The following is a 13,364-nucleotide window of genomic DNA, read 5'->3' on the forward strand; positions in this document are numbered from 1 at the left end:
TTGATGAGTCTCTCCTGAGGCCATTTTCCACAAGTAGAGTCTTTTTCTGGTTTCTCTACCTCAATGGGTGCGATGTACAACTAAAACACACGTCAATAAATGAAAACATTATTTTAATTTATCAACAATGGCCATGAACATATATCATTTCAAATCATAGACATGTACAATACTTGGGAAATACACATGTAATAAATAGCTCCATTTAACTCTTCTATTTAAGCCCCCCACACTGGGTTACTCTCAGTATGAGGTTGTATAATTCAAGTAATGTAGTAATTTTAAATAAAGTATAATTTTAGTGTCCATATTGAATTGTTCCAATTTCTAAGTTAACATCAGAGCATTATCAAGTTTCTTAAAGACTCGCATATAGTAGCTATTTTAAATGTTAATTACGTCCAGTGAGGAACAATAATTATCGTCATAATGATCATTATTTCAAATTTCTTGTTATCTTAGGGATTCGTTTGTAGTGACGGAGATGTAGTGAGGTAAATGACAAAGAAATGGAAGTAATAATATTATACGGAAAATGTATCTGTAGAAACTCTTGTTCCACGGCGCATAAAGGAGGTGGCCAGTCTCAAACTTCAGAATTTTCCTGGTTCGGCCCCCGAGACAGCAGGAAGAACGTAACCAGGAAGAAGGCGGAGTCAGACTCAAACCTCGCGGGAAGTTTCTGATTCAAATTGCGGCGGCGGACTGGTTTATTATCTGAAGGTGATTGAATATTGGTTTATTTGTTGCTCTTTTTTGTGGCGTTTTCAACTATGGCCTGGCTTAACAATGCGTTAAGTTTCTTAATTAGCCTCCTCCCTCGGAGCAAGTTTTGGCAGAACTAAGTTTGTCAAACCACCGCTGTCGTCGAAATTACGTTTAGGCTAAAGTTGCTAAAACACTATTGTACGAATGTTAAAATCCCAGCCAGGCCAACGACATTGTTGAGACACTGAACAAAAACATCAGTTTTGTTTTCTAGATGGCAGAAGAGCAGCTGCAGCGGCTGAGGGCACAGCTCAAAGAGAGGGAGGAGCAGGTCCATAAGGCTGCCCAAGCAGGTTTAGATCTGCTAAACCAGCAGGTGGAACTACAGGACAAGCTAGAAGAACAAAGGGTGGAGATGACCAGTGCACTAGAGGTAGAAATACTGTCCTAGAAAAACAAACAACAAAATAAATATTGGAATGTATGCCTTATTCATTATGTCATCTGTGTTTAAGGCTCTAGAACAAGAAAAGTATTCCTTGCAAAAGGAACTGGAGTTAAAGACTCGAATGTTGCAGTCTCTAGAGTCAGACTTTGATTATATGAAGAAGCAGCAGATGCAGGATGCTCAAGAACAACAGCAGCATCGAGAGCAGCTCCACAGCACAGCGCTCAGTGAGCTCAACAACCAGGTTGAACACCATATCCTCAGCACATATCTCTCAAAAATTCCAATCTTATCGTAGACAGTTAATATATATTTTTTTTCTATGATATCATGCTTTGTAACCTTTCAAATACTTTGTTATAAAAAGTAAATTGCCCTCATTTTCTATTCCTCTGCCATTACTGAGAACAACAGAAACTGAATATAATCTTGTTGTAAAATAAATATTGATAAATGCAGTCAGTAACCTGGCGATGATTGAATTGTCCTGCACGTTTAAGATTTTGAGGCTGCAGTCGTCTCTGGAAGAATCCAAGCTGAATGAGAAACAGCTAAAACACAAGCTTGAAACTCAGACAGAAACACTAAATAACAAGTTGGAAGAGCTTCGTGCTCTGAATGAACGAACTGGGAGCTCCATGGCGTCTGAGATGATGGACGTGCAAATAAAAATCATCGACCTGGAAAATGCCAAGGTGGGCAGAAGAAATTTTTTTAAAGTAATTTTTTTTTTTAGAAATAATGTACAAAATAGTCACTTGTGATTTTGATCTATCTAGGTGGAGTTGGAACAGAAATTACAGGAATGTCAATACAGTGAGCAGCAGCTGGAACAGACCAAGAGCAACCTCCAGCTGTGCCTGGAACACATCACTGAAGAAAAGGAGAAGAGGGAGAAAGAGGCTGTGTCCTGGTTCAATGCCTTCGAGGTAGCACAGCATCCATTTAAACTGGACTAAGGATATTCTGTACATCCAGTGTTTTTTATTGTGAGCTACAAGTTAAGTGAGTTGTGTGCATGGTTTCCTGTCAATATGCATTCCCATTAAATTAGTACAGCTATTAATCCATAGAGTGAACTATGTCATGTCACATTGTTGGCACACCAATACCTACCCAGAAAAGGCAATCCTCATTTGCTTTATGTTGGCAATCACTGAAGAGGTGGCATGTACTGTAGCTATAGATGGTGAAAGAGTTCAGATATTAACTTTGTGCACAAATTTTTCCAAACACGTAAGTACACCTTCCTTCACAGAAATCTCGGGAGGCAAACCGGGACCTTCAAATCCAGTTAGACCAGGTATTGCAGCAGGCCCAAGACCCCAACAGCAAAGGGAACTCCTTATTTGCAGAGGTAATCTCCCTACACACACACATATATAAATATACAGTACATACGTACATATAAAGGAAAATGTCTTGCCATTGAAGATTTAATGAATAAATTAAATGAATGTTTAAAAGTCATGTCTGTGTAGATTCTCAATCATCCAGGTCATTGTATCCAAGGTAGTTTTCTATGTCAACTGGACTGGGTTTCTTCTCTTGAAGACGTTTCACCTTCTATCCAGAAGGCTTCTTCAGTTCTGAAATCGCTGGGGAGAGAGCTTGAAAATATATAGCCCCTGTGGACCATTTGCATGCTAATGATCTGGGTGGTCACCTGAGAGTCGTTAGCAGGGTCATTGGTCGGGTCGTTCACCTAGTTTCTGTTGAGGTGTCTCCCCTTTGTCTGCTGGATCACATGGTGGTGAGTCACTGGGTCTCCTGGAATGGTGTGAACATTTGGTTTGTTGTTGGGAGGAGTGGAGGACTGCATTGTACGTAGGTGATAGGAAGTGCCTCAGGCCACCACCTCTGTTTAAGGATGGTTTTTCCAATTTGACATGGATAGCTTCCTTGACACCCCTCTCAAACCAGCGGTCTTCTCTGGCCAGTATCCGTACTTGGCTGTCCTCGAAGGAGTGCCCACTCTCCTTTAGGTGTAAGTGGACTGCTGAATCCTGACCCGAAGAGGTGGCACGTCTGTGTTGTGCCATTCTTCTGTGGAGAGGTTGCTTGGTTTCCCCAATGTACAGTTCCTTGCATTTCTCCTGGCACTGTACAGCATAAACAACATTACTTTGTTTGGGTCTTGGTTTCTTGTCCTTTGGGTGTACTAACCTCTGTCTGAGAGTGTTCCTGGGTTTGAACTGAACCGGTATGTCGTGTTTCTGGAGGATCCTCCTAAACTTCTCAGAGACCCCGGACAGGTAGGGGATGGAAATGCTGCGGCGTTTGTTTCTCTCCTCCTCTCCTTTGCTGGGGTCTCGCTTTCTTGAGGTTTTGGTGAAGGGCCAGTCTGGGTAACCGCATGTTTTGAGAGCTGTCTTAATGTGGTCCTGTTCCTTCTTTCTGCCTTGGGATGTGGTGGGTATTTCTCTGGCCCGGTGTTGGAGAGTTCTGATCAAACCCAGTCCAGTTGACACAGAAAACTACCTTGGTTTAAAAGTCATAGTTTTGTTTTTTTTTACTTACAGTTGGAGGACAAGCGGGCAGAAATGGAGAGACAATTCATTAGTATGAAGGTCCAGTATCAATCACTGCAAAAGCAGCAAGATTTCAGCAAGCAGCAACTACAACGCATGAAGGTACTGTGTTTGAAGGGAAATATCATGCTTCTCCTGTTCAAATGAAGATGAATTGAATTCAATTGCATGTGGATGGCTGGGCGCAGGTCCAGATAGCCACTCTGATGCAGCTCCAGGGATCCAGGGCTGATTCTGCACAGGTGGAAAGACTCCAGTCCATGCTGTCTGAGAAAAATGGAGAAATTCAAAATCTAATGGTCAAACTGCAGAGACTAGAGAAAGTGGAGGTAAGGGCGCGTTTTAATAGTGAAAAATTAGAAAAAAAAAAACCCATTCAGATTGGACAGTTTCTGTAAATAAAACAAATTAAATTAGTTTGTGTCTCTGTTTATAGCTGACTTTAAAGGTTCAGTCTGCCAATCCTACACCAGAAACTGGTGATGGCCTTGATTACACTTACTACACTGACCTGCTCAAAATGAAGCTGGATAACGCTGTGTGAGTAGAAATGCAGCACTGTGCACTCATTCAGTGTGTTATGTGGAAGTTGTTTGTCAAGTAAAAGTGTTCCAACATTAGCTTCTATTATTAATCACCATTACGTGCTGGGTTAGTTTTATTAAAAATCTGCATATTCTGTGTCTGTCTCTCAGCAAGGATACAGAGCGTTTAGGAGATGAACTTTCATTACAGAGGATGAAATCGTTATCAGAAAGCCAAAGAGCTTTGGAACTTGAGAGAAAACTCTTCTCATCAGAACGGCTGCTCCAACAGGTGACATAAGAGCATGCTTCATGTACAGTGGGCCAATTTCTAAAAAGACTAATATTTAATATTTCTTTAATTAAAATATATTACTGTGTGTCTAACATGTATTCATATATTTGTACATTTTGGAATACTGCAGGCTCAAAGTGATAAGATGAAACTGCAGTTACGTGTAGAGGAGCTCCAGCACAAATATGAGCCAAAAGGTAACAATGCTACTAATGAAGGACTTAGCAACATGATATAACGCTGATCTAGCTGCTGCTATCAATTTTTACATTTAGAGTCCAAAAGGAATCTGACTGAGAAGAGAAAAAAAGTGAAGCTCCCTGTTGATGTTGCGCCATCTTCCAAGGAGCCGCTTAAGAGGTTTGAGCAGGTTCTTTCTGTGGAGATGGAGGAAACAAATACAAAGACTACGGACACGGAGGTGCAATGTGTTCCGAAGACTGAAATACTGAGCTCCACCCAAGGTGTGACTCCGCTGTGTGAAATCCTCTTCCATTATCCATTATAGCAGCAAGGCCACTACAAAATATTCATATAATATATAATGTGGTCAGTTTCTCTTCCAGTTTCTGAATCTGGCTTACGTCCTTCCAAGTGCGTAAAGACCAATACAGATGTGCCTGTTGAGATTCCCAATCCCAGGTTAGTATCGAAAATAGCAAGTTGACATGGGACGATGTGACACTCTGAAAGGGTTGTTGTGGCATTTTGTCCCAGGTTGAGTGCAGGGTCATTAGATTGTGATGTTAAAAAATCAGACCAATGTTGCCACAAGAGGAGAAGTTATCCGAAAGGTTTATCTGCAAGGTGCAATATAGTATTAGTTTAAGTCTTTTTCCCCACAAAAAAGCAATATTTGTCTTGTTTGAATTTTCTCCATAAGTTACATGCAAAGGAGGAAAAGTTCGGACATGATTTTACTTGGTCTAATTTTTTTTTTTATCATCACAAACTAGAATTTTTATATGCACTGTACAAAATGTAATCTTCACAATCAACAAGACTTTGGAGACATGTATCCTTAGTATATGAATATAACAATTGTTCTGCTCATCCTGCCTCAGGTCTCCTGTAAATGACTGTAAAGAGAAGCAAGAAAGGAAGGAAAAAGTGGAGATGATCCATGTGGGCTCAGTCAGCACTATGGAGAACGAGTGTGCTCAGCAGTAATGCTCTTCCTGATATTGGCTGATCCATTTGGAGTTTTCTGGTTTATATAAATTTAAGGTGACTTTAGCTGACATTTTTCCGTCAAACTTGTTAAATGATGGGTATATAAAAATGTTTTGAAATATTTTGCATCCTTGCTTTTTATTTCAATTTAGGACCCATGTTTTCAAACCATTATTATGGATGTTTGAGTGTATGGGTATTTTGTACTGCCTGAAACAAGACGAAATGACAAATTCATGTTGTTTTTCATTAGAGTTGTCGGCATTAAAGCTCTCAGGGCTGGAGGGGCTGCTCTCAATAACACAGTGAACATTCCTGCTATCAATGCTGACGTAGAGTTGTTGATGTGAACTAGTGCTCCAGATGCAATGAAACCATGGGAAGTGATAAACAACAGTGGTAAGGGACCTGATTCTGTCTTGTAAAGCACCATTGAGAGGTATCACAAAATTAAGAGTAGTATTTGGAGAAGGTGCAGCAACCTCACAGCACAGGCTACTGGTCGATAGGGCAATCGCCCAGGACTGTAGGACACGGCACTGTCATGGATACTGGAGGCCAACTCAAAGCCAATCACGGCGATGAGCATTAGATGTGGCATACATGCCGTTCTGCATATGCCTAAACCCCCTCAGCCAGATCATCACAAAGAGTGGCTATGGGTACCAGTTCTGAAGTGGAACAATCATCAGCCACCTCCTGTACATGGATGACATCAAGCTGTATGCCAAGAACAAGTGTGACATTGACTCCCTGATTCACCTCACTATATACTTGTATACTTCACTCTCTCTCTCTCTCTCTCTCTAAATATATATATATAAAATCACTTCCATTTAAATTAAACTCCTGTTTTGTCATGGGGTTAAATTGGCATGTATGCGTTTGTAAGTGGGATATTCTGGACTTGCTAGGTGTCAAGTGAATCTCTGAATCTCCTTTCCTTTATTGGGGATGCTTATTTAGCTGATTGTGCACATATTGTAAAGTCAGGCCAGTGCCTGACATTTTTTTTAACTGCCCAGGATTTTGTTTATTTATAGTGGGTGAATGTAGCAGGGTTGATTCAGACATATATGTATACTTAGACATATTTGTTTCCATTTGTGTCATCACCTGACAACGGTAAGAATTCCCTCCTCAAGCGGAACTTCACTGTTACATTGCTCTTTTGCTAAGATACCTATTTTCAGTTATAAAGACTCAGGACATTAACTGACTAAGGTTAGAATTTTGTTGCGAATGAAGAATGGGTTTTACATTTCCTTGGCTATAGTCAATATTTTTTTATAAATCTGCTGGGTTTATCATGCCTGTCGTATATATTCTTATGCGACTTCCGGGATTATCGTCCCAGCCAATCGTTTTACGAAAATACTATGAATATTTATGATTTTAGGAGAATCACATGGCGTTTTTATTTAATATTTATGAGATCCCCGGACCTCGCCGAGCCAATCGATGACGATTTTCACGAATATTTATTAGATCCGTTGACGTCATCATTGGAAATAACAAATCACTTCCGGGTTATGATTGGTCACCGATTTACGTAGCATAACGAGATATTAGAAAATGATGACGCAAAAGAAGATAACCGCGGCATGTTGGTGTCAAACTGAATAACATGTGAGTTGATACGTTTGGTAAATTGATTGTTTAAAAGCACAAATCAATTTTTGATGTATAATCACATTCGGTTAGCCGGTTTAAATTTTTATTTTGTGCGTGACAAGTCATCTTTATGAATAGATGTTTTGAACCAATTGCACCAATTGGGTTTAAACATCTTTGACAATAGTTTAAGAAGCTTGTAAAGATAAACAGGAAGTTGATTGGTGGAGAACAGCACAGCTAGACGCACGTCTTCGTTTGTCGGTAGACAACTTCTGATCTTATTTTATTAACGCAGTGGACTTAGTTGTCTGCTGGACAGACGTTTGTCTGCTGGACAGACGTTCCCTATGGGCAAACCTCCTCTTCGCTCCGGTTGCAGTGCGGCTCCGAGCCAGAGTTCCAACATTCACCCGTATTGCAGACTGTCCTGTAAACGCACGGAGACAGAAGACGACTGCAGTTCTTAAACTGAAAATGTGGGATGATTGAAAACATTATGCGTTACATTTCTGTCTTTCAGTCACGATGACGAAGCCAATATTCAGCTGTATAAACCTGACCGTTCTTCTGCTGCTGCACTACTGTGAGAGCAATGTAGAACAGGTCTGTCCTGCTGTACTCTGTGTCAAACACTCATCATTCTTATTCTTCTTGTTATTAGTGGTAGTAGTAGTACTACTACGACTATTACAAGTAGTCATACTATATGCTAATAATAATAAGAATGGAGAAAATATGACTATATTTTGTGTGTTTCAGAGGGCCTCAGCCACCAAAAGTCCACTGACCTCATTAGTAGTGGTGGAGAATGTAGATGGTGTCGAAGCAGGCAGTGATGAACAAGAACAATCCAGTGTTCCTGATAGTGAAGGACATTTAGAAGTGGTCCAACCAAGTGATGTTTGGCAAACACTTAAACCAGGTACTGCTGTTTTCATGTGTCGCACTTTATTTGATAAAGTCAGGTCAACTGGTTGATTTTTCTACTTTATTTCTGTGTGTGCGTGTGTGTGTGTGTGTTGTGTGTGGTGTGTGTGTGTGTGTGTGTGTGTGTGTGTGTGTGTGCGCATCTCTCTCTGATATACAGGCCAGGCAGTGCCAGCAGGTTCCCATGTTAAGCTGAATCTGCAGACTGGTCAGCAGGAGGTGAGGCTGGGAGAAGAGCAGCTGAAATACTGGACACAAGATCACAGGTCTGTGTTCAGAGTAACCGATTAATACAGATTAATAATAAATGTAATAAAATTGTAGTAAAAGGATTTGTTTGCAGGGAAAGAGAGAAGACATATGTATTTAGTCCCAATGAACTGAAAAGAGCAATGAAGAAAATAAAAGAGGACATGAAGATGGCCGACAAAGATACAGAGAAACGGGTGAGAAAATGTTGAACTTTTTATCTTTTATGTGTTTTGGTGTGTAGAAGGTTGATTGTTAGTATAACTTAAAAAAAAACAGAATTTTGTCTGTATGATTTATTTTTTTTACATCACTGTAAATGGTCTGAGATTTTAAAGAGAACCCAGACTATGAAGACATTTAAGCTTTTGTAGATTGCTTTTTAGGGCATAATTCATAAATGATTATTAAAAACTGTCAAAGTTTAAAATAATTAACTGTCCATGACCATGAAAGGATTAGAAACGAATGACACACATGGCTCAAGCTGACCCAGGTCACAAAACCTGTTCTCAAACTCTTGTCCAAGTCTTTCGATGACCTGAGAGTACTTTTCTGCAACTCTGTCAAAAACCTCAGATGCAGAAGCATTGTCTTTCAGCACCATCTGCAGAGGGAAAGTGCGGCACCTTTTTTCTCTTTAAATGCACAGAGAAAAAGCTCATCTTGGCTTTAGAAACATTTAAAGCACTTACTATATCAACAACAGTCTTACCTTTGAGTTGCAACTGACAGTTCAAACTGCTGCCATCCACCAACTCGTCACACTGGATGCTGAACCACCTGCACCTCGCCAGATCACGGTCCAGCTGGTCGGCCCGTTTCCAAGCTATAGGAGAGGAGGAAAATGCATGCAGATCTAGTTGTCAAAAAGTGCATTTAACTGTTCTCAGCACTTTTCGATCAACACAGCTAAGAACCAAATTGCAGAGATATAATTTTTTTTTGTAAAATTAACAATAATCAATAACAATAATGTTACTGTTAAACTTTAAAGATGTTCTTGTCCAGCCCTCTGGTGCAGATATAAGCTCTATTGTATCTTTGTATGAAAAATCTATCTATCTATGTATGAAAAAAAAGTTACTCTGACCATATGCACTGTCCAAACTGTGTCATGTATGAAACTGAGCACGTAAGGAAGAATTAAGTAAAAATCTTTAGATATGGCTGTCACCGATGTGAGCCAGAGAATCAGTCAACCGCACCTCCTAGAAAAAAACAGAAAAGTAGTGAATCAAAAACTCACAAAAAGCAGAAAACAACTGAACCACAACAAGTCCTCCTTCTTGCAAATGGCTTTATAATAGGACATCTTAAACAGGCATTTTATTCTGGGACTAAGCTTGAGCCTTGTCTGTGAAACCTTGAGCATTAGATGACAGTTGATTCATAATTTGAATCATCTGTTTGCTACTCACGTTAATTACAGAACGTTAATTACACAAGTACTGAAACACGTGGGAACTGCAACCTGATCACAGCATGGGGTCAAATGATTCTTATGTGGTGTTTTTACTGTGCACTTTCTTCCTGCTTGTAAATGAAGCTTCCTGTGTTGCTTTTGCATTGCAGGGTAGCATGACTACGAAATTTCATTCATTGGAAGAGTTAAAGAAAGACATCGCTCAGCTGGATCTATTGGTGGAGACAGATTTTCAGGTACAGTAGACTATCATAGCCAGTGGTGGCCCTGGCTAGTTTTACACCCTGGCTCGTGTTACTAATTCCCTCAACCCAATTCAGTACATCTATGTTCAGCATTCATTTAATCTGTTCACTGAAATGCTTAGATAATAAAACGCCTGCTGGAGCAGCTGAACAGCAGTCTGTCAACTACAGAGCAGAAGCTCCACATCCTGCATGAGCTTGAGTACCTGGTCCATCAAGTAAAGTAACACAATTACAGCTAAGTCATATTAGTCTTCATGGGTGTGTCTGACTCTTATTTGTGTGTGTTAGGTGGACAATGGTCAGACCTTGTGTACATTGGGAGGTTTCCAGTTAATTCTAAAGTGTCTGAACAGCTCTGATGTCAAACTACAGGAAAGTTCTGCATCTGTCTTGGGATCTGCCTTAGCCAGGTAAACTATGAATGGATCATTTAATGATAAACTTATGCAGTTAATATCAGCCTAATTGTGTTACCCATCCATAGTAATATTGACAATTGCTTATTTTTATGAAGTAAGTATTATGCAATCATTTAACCATGTGGTTGTTTATTGAATTGTTTTGTTTACTGCTAACAGTCACTTTTAGGGATGTTTTGGACATTCAATTTATAATTACAAAAGTTGAATTTTTGACCATTTGCTGAACTTTTTTCTGTTTTTAATTATTTTATGTCAGGGTTTTGTCAGCCTATTTTCTTTTAGTTTAAGTACCTCTACTTAGATGTCAAGTCCCTCTGTAACCAGTAACAGCTTAAGGTGTGTTTCCATTGCAGGAACTTTAGGGTAATTTTATGGGGTCATTGGTGTGTGTCTCCACTGTAGCAGCCTTCTCCCAACGGCCATTTACAAGAACTTTTATGGGGCCTAACCAAGTCCCTGCTCCATCATAGGAGCGATAATTGTCCTTGCAAAACACCTGGGGGGACTTGAGGTATACTCAGAACTGAGTGGCTAAATCCAGAGCAAGATTTGACTTGGAACCCAGGAGAAGAAGGGCATTAGTCTAGCAGACACCTCATTCATAGGATTTACCACGATTTACCTAAACACTCAGGCCAGAAACATGGCAATCCCTTGTACTGTTTTGTATTTAATAAGTATCACAATGCAACATGTGTGCTAATAGTTCTTAACACATTGCTGTGTACACAATTACAACAATTACAAGTCAAAATCAGTATGCCTCGATTGAAACTCGTGAGGTCGTTGAGGGGTTCTACCCCGCAGTGGAGACATGACTATGGAGAGGGACAAGTGAGAATAACAGTATGGCACTTCCTATAAAGTTCCTACCCACAGTATTTACCAGGAACTTCCACAGTGGGAATGTGCCTCATGTTTCTCTTTTGCAGTAACCCTGTGGTTCAGGTGAGGGCTGTGGAGAGTGGAGCTTTGCAGACATTGTTAACTCTGCTGGCCACTACCCACCCACAGCAAGTTAAAAAGAAGGTAAGTAAACCTGTACACAGTTGAAGTTAAAAGTAAACACTAACTTTTTCTTTGTCTTTTCATGTTTCAGGTTCTTTTTGCTTTAGCATCTCTGCTACGTCATTTCCCGTATGCACAGAGTCATTTCCTGTCACATGGAGGGCTTCAAGTCCTATCAGAATTATTTAGGGCAGATGAAGGTGGAGTTCTGCGTACACGCATTGTCACTATGTTGTATGACATGATAAGTGAAAAGGTACAAAAAAACACCCGCCAGTCTATCGATGTTATGTTATGTTTGAAGTAACATTCAATTTTTAGTGCTTCCATTAAGATCTGACGTTGATGTAACATGCATGTATTTAAACAAGTTGTTTAGATGGCACTGCTACAGGCCTAAATGGATTAAAATGGCCCACTTTTACAGTTGTGAAGTGTTTTTAAGGAAATATGCCATTCAGTACAGTATATACAGTATATACAGTATTCTCATTGGGTAGAAACTAGTAGTAGTGTTTTCTGTGGGGATGGAGGTATAAGGCCACACTGCTTAACCATGTTTTCCATATTTGTATCAGGCATTTTTAGGGATGTTTGACCAGCTTAATAAAAGCTAGATGTAATAATGTTTTTTTGTAATGTTCTGGACCTTTACCTACCTGAACATGTTAAACAACATGACAGTGATTGTCCTGCATCTCCAGGAACTGATTTCCCAGGCTGAACAGAAAACTGTGCATGACCCGTCTCATGACAAACTTGTCCGTCAGTATGCTGAGGTGTCCTTAAAGGGAGATCTGCTGGAAAATGGCTGGTGCAGTTTGGTCCCACAGCAACTAAAGTCTTCTGAACATGACTACAGAGAGAAGGTGCTTATTTGAAGCCATTAACTTGTAGAAAATTCACAGTAATTGAGTAAACCAGCACTGTGTCACTTTTTTGCAGACTCTGCGGGCTTTGTTAGTGATGGCTCCTGTATGCTTGGACCAGTACCGGTCTGATGACTTTCTGCTGGAGTCCCTGATATCTCTTGGAGACCAGTACCATGGAATGGTGCAGGCAGAAAGGATAATGGGAGAAGATGATGGCTATTTCTCAGAGATTGTTGAACTTATAGATGCCCTAGAAGTCCAAATAAAGCGATGAAGAGGGCGGTAGAGTAACATATATATGGGTACAGAAACAGAGATGAGCACACAGCATCACTTCATGTGAAAATTAAAGATCTATTTTGAAGCACATTACCTTCTGCATAAGGATTGGGGCACACTGCTGCATGTGAATATCAAGGAACATCTGAACCTAATGAGTTCTTGAGGTCAATATATATTTAAAAATTACATTTTTGGCCTTACCCAAAAGAAAAACATTTGTATTTACATAAGTTTTTTACACGACTGATGACTGAAGTATTTACTCTCTGTGGATGAGTTCTGCATGGGGAACAATATGTAAGGTCTTGACGTGGATGCTAACAGGACTTTTTTGATGCATGGTGGCGCCAACTGTAAGAGTCCCTGTGGTTTCAGCATTTATTTTAATTGGTGTTACAATTGTTCAATTTTAGACTAAATTGTCCACGGAACATGACTCCAGAAGTTCCAGTCTTTTTCTACTTCTGTCTTAAACATAAGACTGACCCTCATACTTTTCTTATAGTGCAACCTACCCTGCACACCTTCAATTAAAGTTGGGAATGTTAGCAGTTATTTTCAAGGTCCACCATTTGTGGACTATTATCCAATCACTAGAATGACTGATTTGAGCTTCTTTTGAGAACTTATCAAA

General features: G+C 39.9%; 2 protein-coding genes across 5 annotated transcripts; both read left to right on the top strand.

The window, feature by feature from the left end:
* The first annotated feature begins 566 nt into the window (after positions 1 to 566).
* On the top strand, positions 567 to 5,800 carry spdl1 (spindle apparatus coiled-coil protein 1). 2 transcript variants are annotated; one of them, XM_057043938.1, is made up of 14 exons: positions 567 to 723; positions 983 to 1,141; positions 1,224 to 1,400; positions 1,657 to 1,851; positions 1,936 to 2,085; positions 2,415 to 2,513; positions 3,679 to 3,789; positions 3,876 to 4,016; positions 4,124 to 4,227; positions 4,383 to 4,503; positions 4,637 to 4,703; positions 4,782 to 4,970; positions 5,061 to 5,148; positions 5,571 to 5,800. In XM_057043938.1, the coding sequence occupies exons 2-14, from the start codon at positions 983 to 985 to the stop codon at positions 5,674 to 5,676; spliced, it is 1,707 nt and encodes a 568-aa protein (XP_056899918.1). In that variant the 5' UTR covers positions 567 to 723; the 3' UTR covers positions 5,677 to 5,800. The 2 variants fall into 2 exon arrangements, with proteins under 2 accessions (XP_056899918.1, XP_056899919.1); XM_057043939.1 differs by having other exon boundaries at positions 5,073 to 5,148.
* A 1,358-nt stretch (positions 5,801 to 7,158) lies between these two features.
* On the top strand, positions 7,159 to 12,817 carry sil1 (SIL1 nucleotide exchange factor). Of its 3 annotated transcripts, XM_057043951.1 has the most exons (13): positions 7,159 to 7,308; positions 7,817 to 7,899; positions 8,056 to 8,218; positions 8,384 to 8,489; positions 8,567 to 8,669; positions 10,048 to 10,134; positions 10,266 to 10,361; positions 10,435 to 10,556; positions 11,435 to 11,597; positions 11,668 to 11,832; positions 12,281 to 12,445; positions 12,522 to 12,738; positions 12,781 to 12,817. In XM_057043951.1, the coding sequence occupies exons 2-12, from the start codon at positions 7,822 to 7,824 to the stop codon at positions 12,720 to 12,722; spliced, it is 1,449 nt and encodes a 482-aa protein (XP_056899931.1). In that variant the 5' UTR covers positions 7,159 to 7,308; positions 7,817 to 7,821; the 3' UTR covers positions 12,723 to 12,738; positions 12,781 to 12,817. The 3 variants fall into 3 exon arrangements, with proteins under 3 accessions (XP_056899931.1, XP_056899930.1, XP_056899932.1); XM_057043950.1 differs by having other exon boundaries at positions 12,522 to 12,817; XM_057043952.1 differs by having other exon boundaries at positions 7,160 to 7,308; positions 11,501 to 11,597; positions 12,522 to 12,817.
* The last annotated feature ends 547 nt before the right edge of the window (positions 12,818 to 13,364 follow it).

The sequence above is a fragment of the Takifugu flavidus genome, chromosome 9, assembly GCF_003711565.1.
Source record: "Takifugu flavidus isolate HTHZ2018 chromosome 9, ASM371156v2, whole genome shotgun sequence".
Lineage (NCBI taxonomy): Eukaryota > Metazoa > Chordata > Actinopteri > Tetraodontiformes > Tetraodontidae > Takifugu > Takifugu flavidus.

Bases quoted from the DNA above. Each gene is read 5' to 3' on its own strand.
- spdl1 (XM_057043938.1), top strand. From the start codon at position 983: ATGGCAGAAGAGCAGCTGCAGCGGCTGAGGGCACAGCTCAAAGAGAGG. The intron at 4,017-4,123 runs GTAAGGGCGCGT...CTCTGTTTATAG, and splicing joins AGAGACTAGAGAAAGTGGAG to CTGACTTTAAAGGTTCAGTC. The intron at 4,704-4,781 runs GTAACAATGCTA...TTTTACATTTAG, and splicing joins GCACAAATATGAGCCAAAAG to AGTCCAAAAGGAATCTGACT.
- sil1 (XM_057043950.1), top strand. From the start codon at position 7,822: ATGACGAAGCCAATATTCAGCTGTATAAACCTGACCGTTCTTCTGCTG. The intron at 8,490-8,566 runs GTCTGTGTTCAG...ATTTGTTTGCAG, and splicing joins TACTGGACACAAGATCACAG to GGAAAGAGAGAAGACATATG. The intron at 11,598-11,667 runs GTAAGTAAACCT...TTCATGTTTCAG, and splicing joins CACAGCAAGTTAAAAAGAAG to GTTCTTTTTGCTTTAGCATC.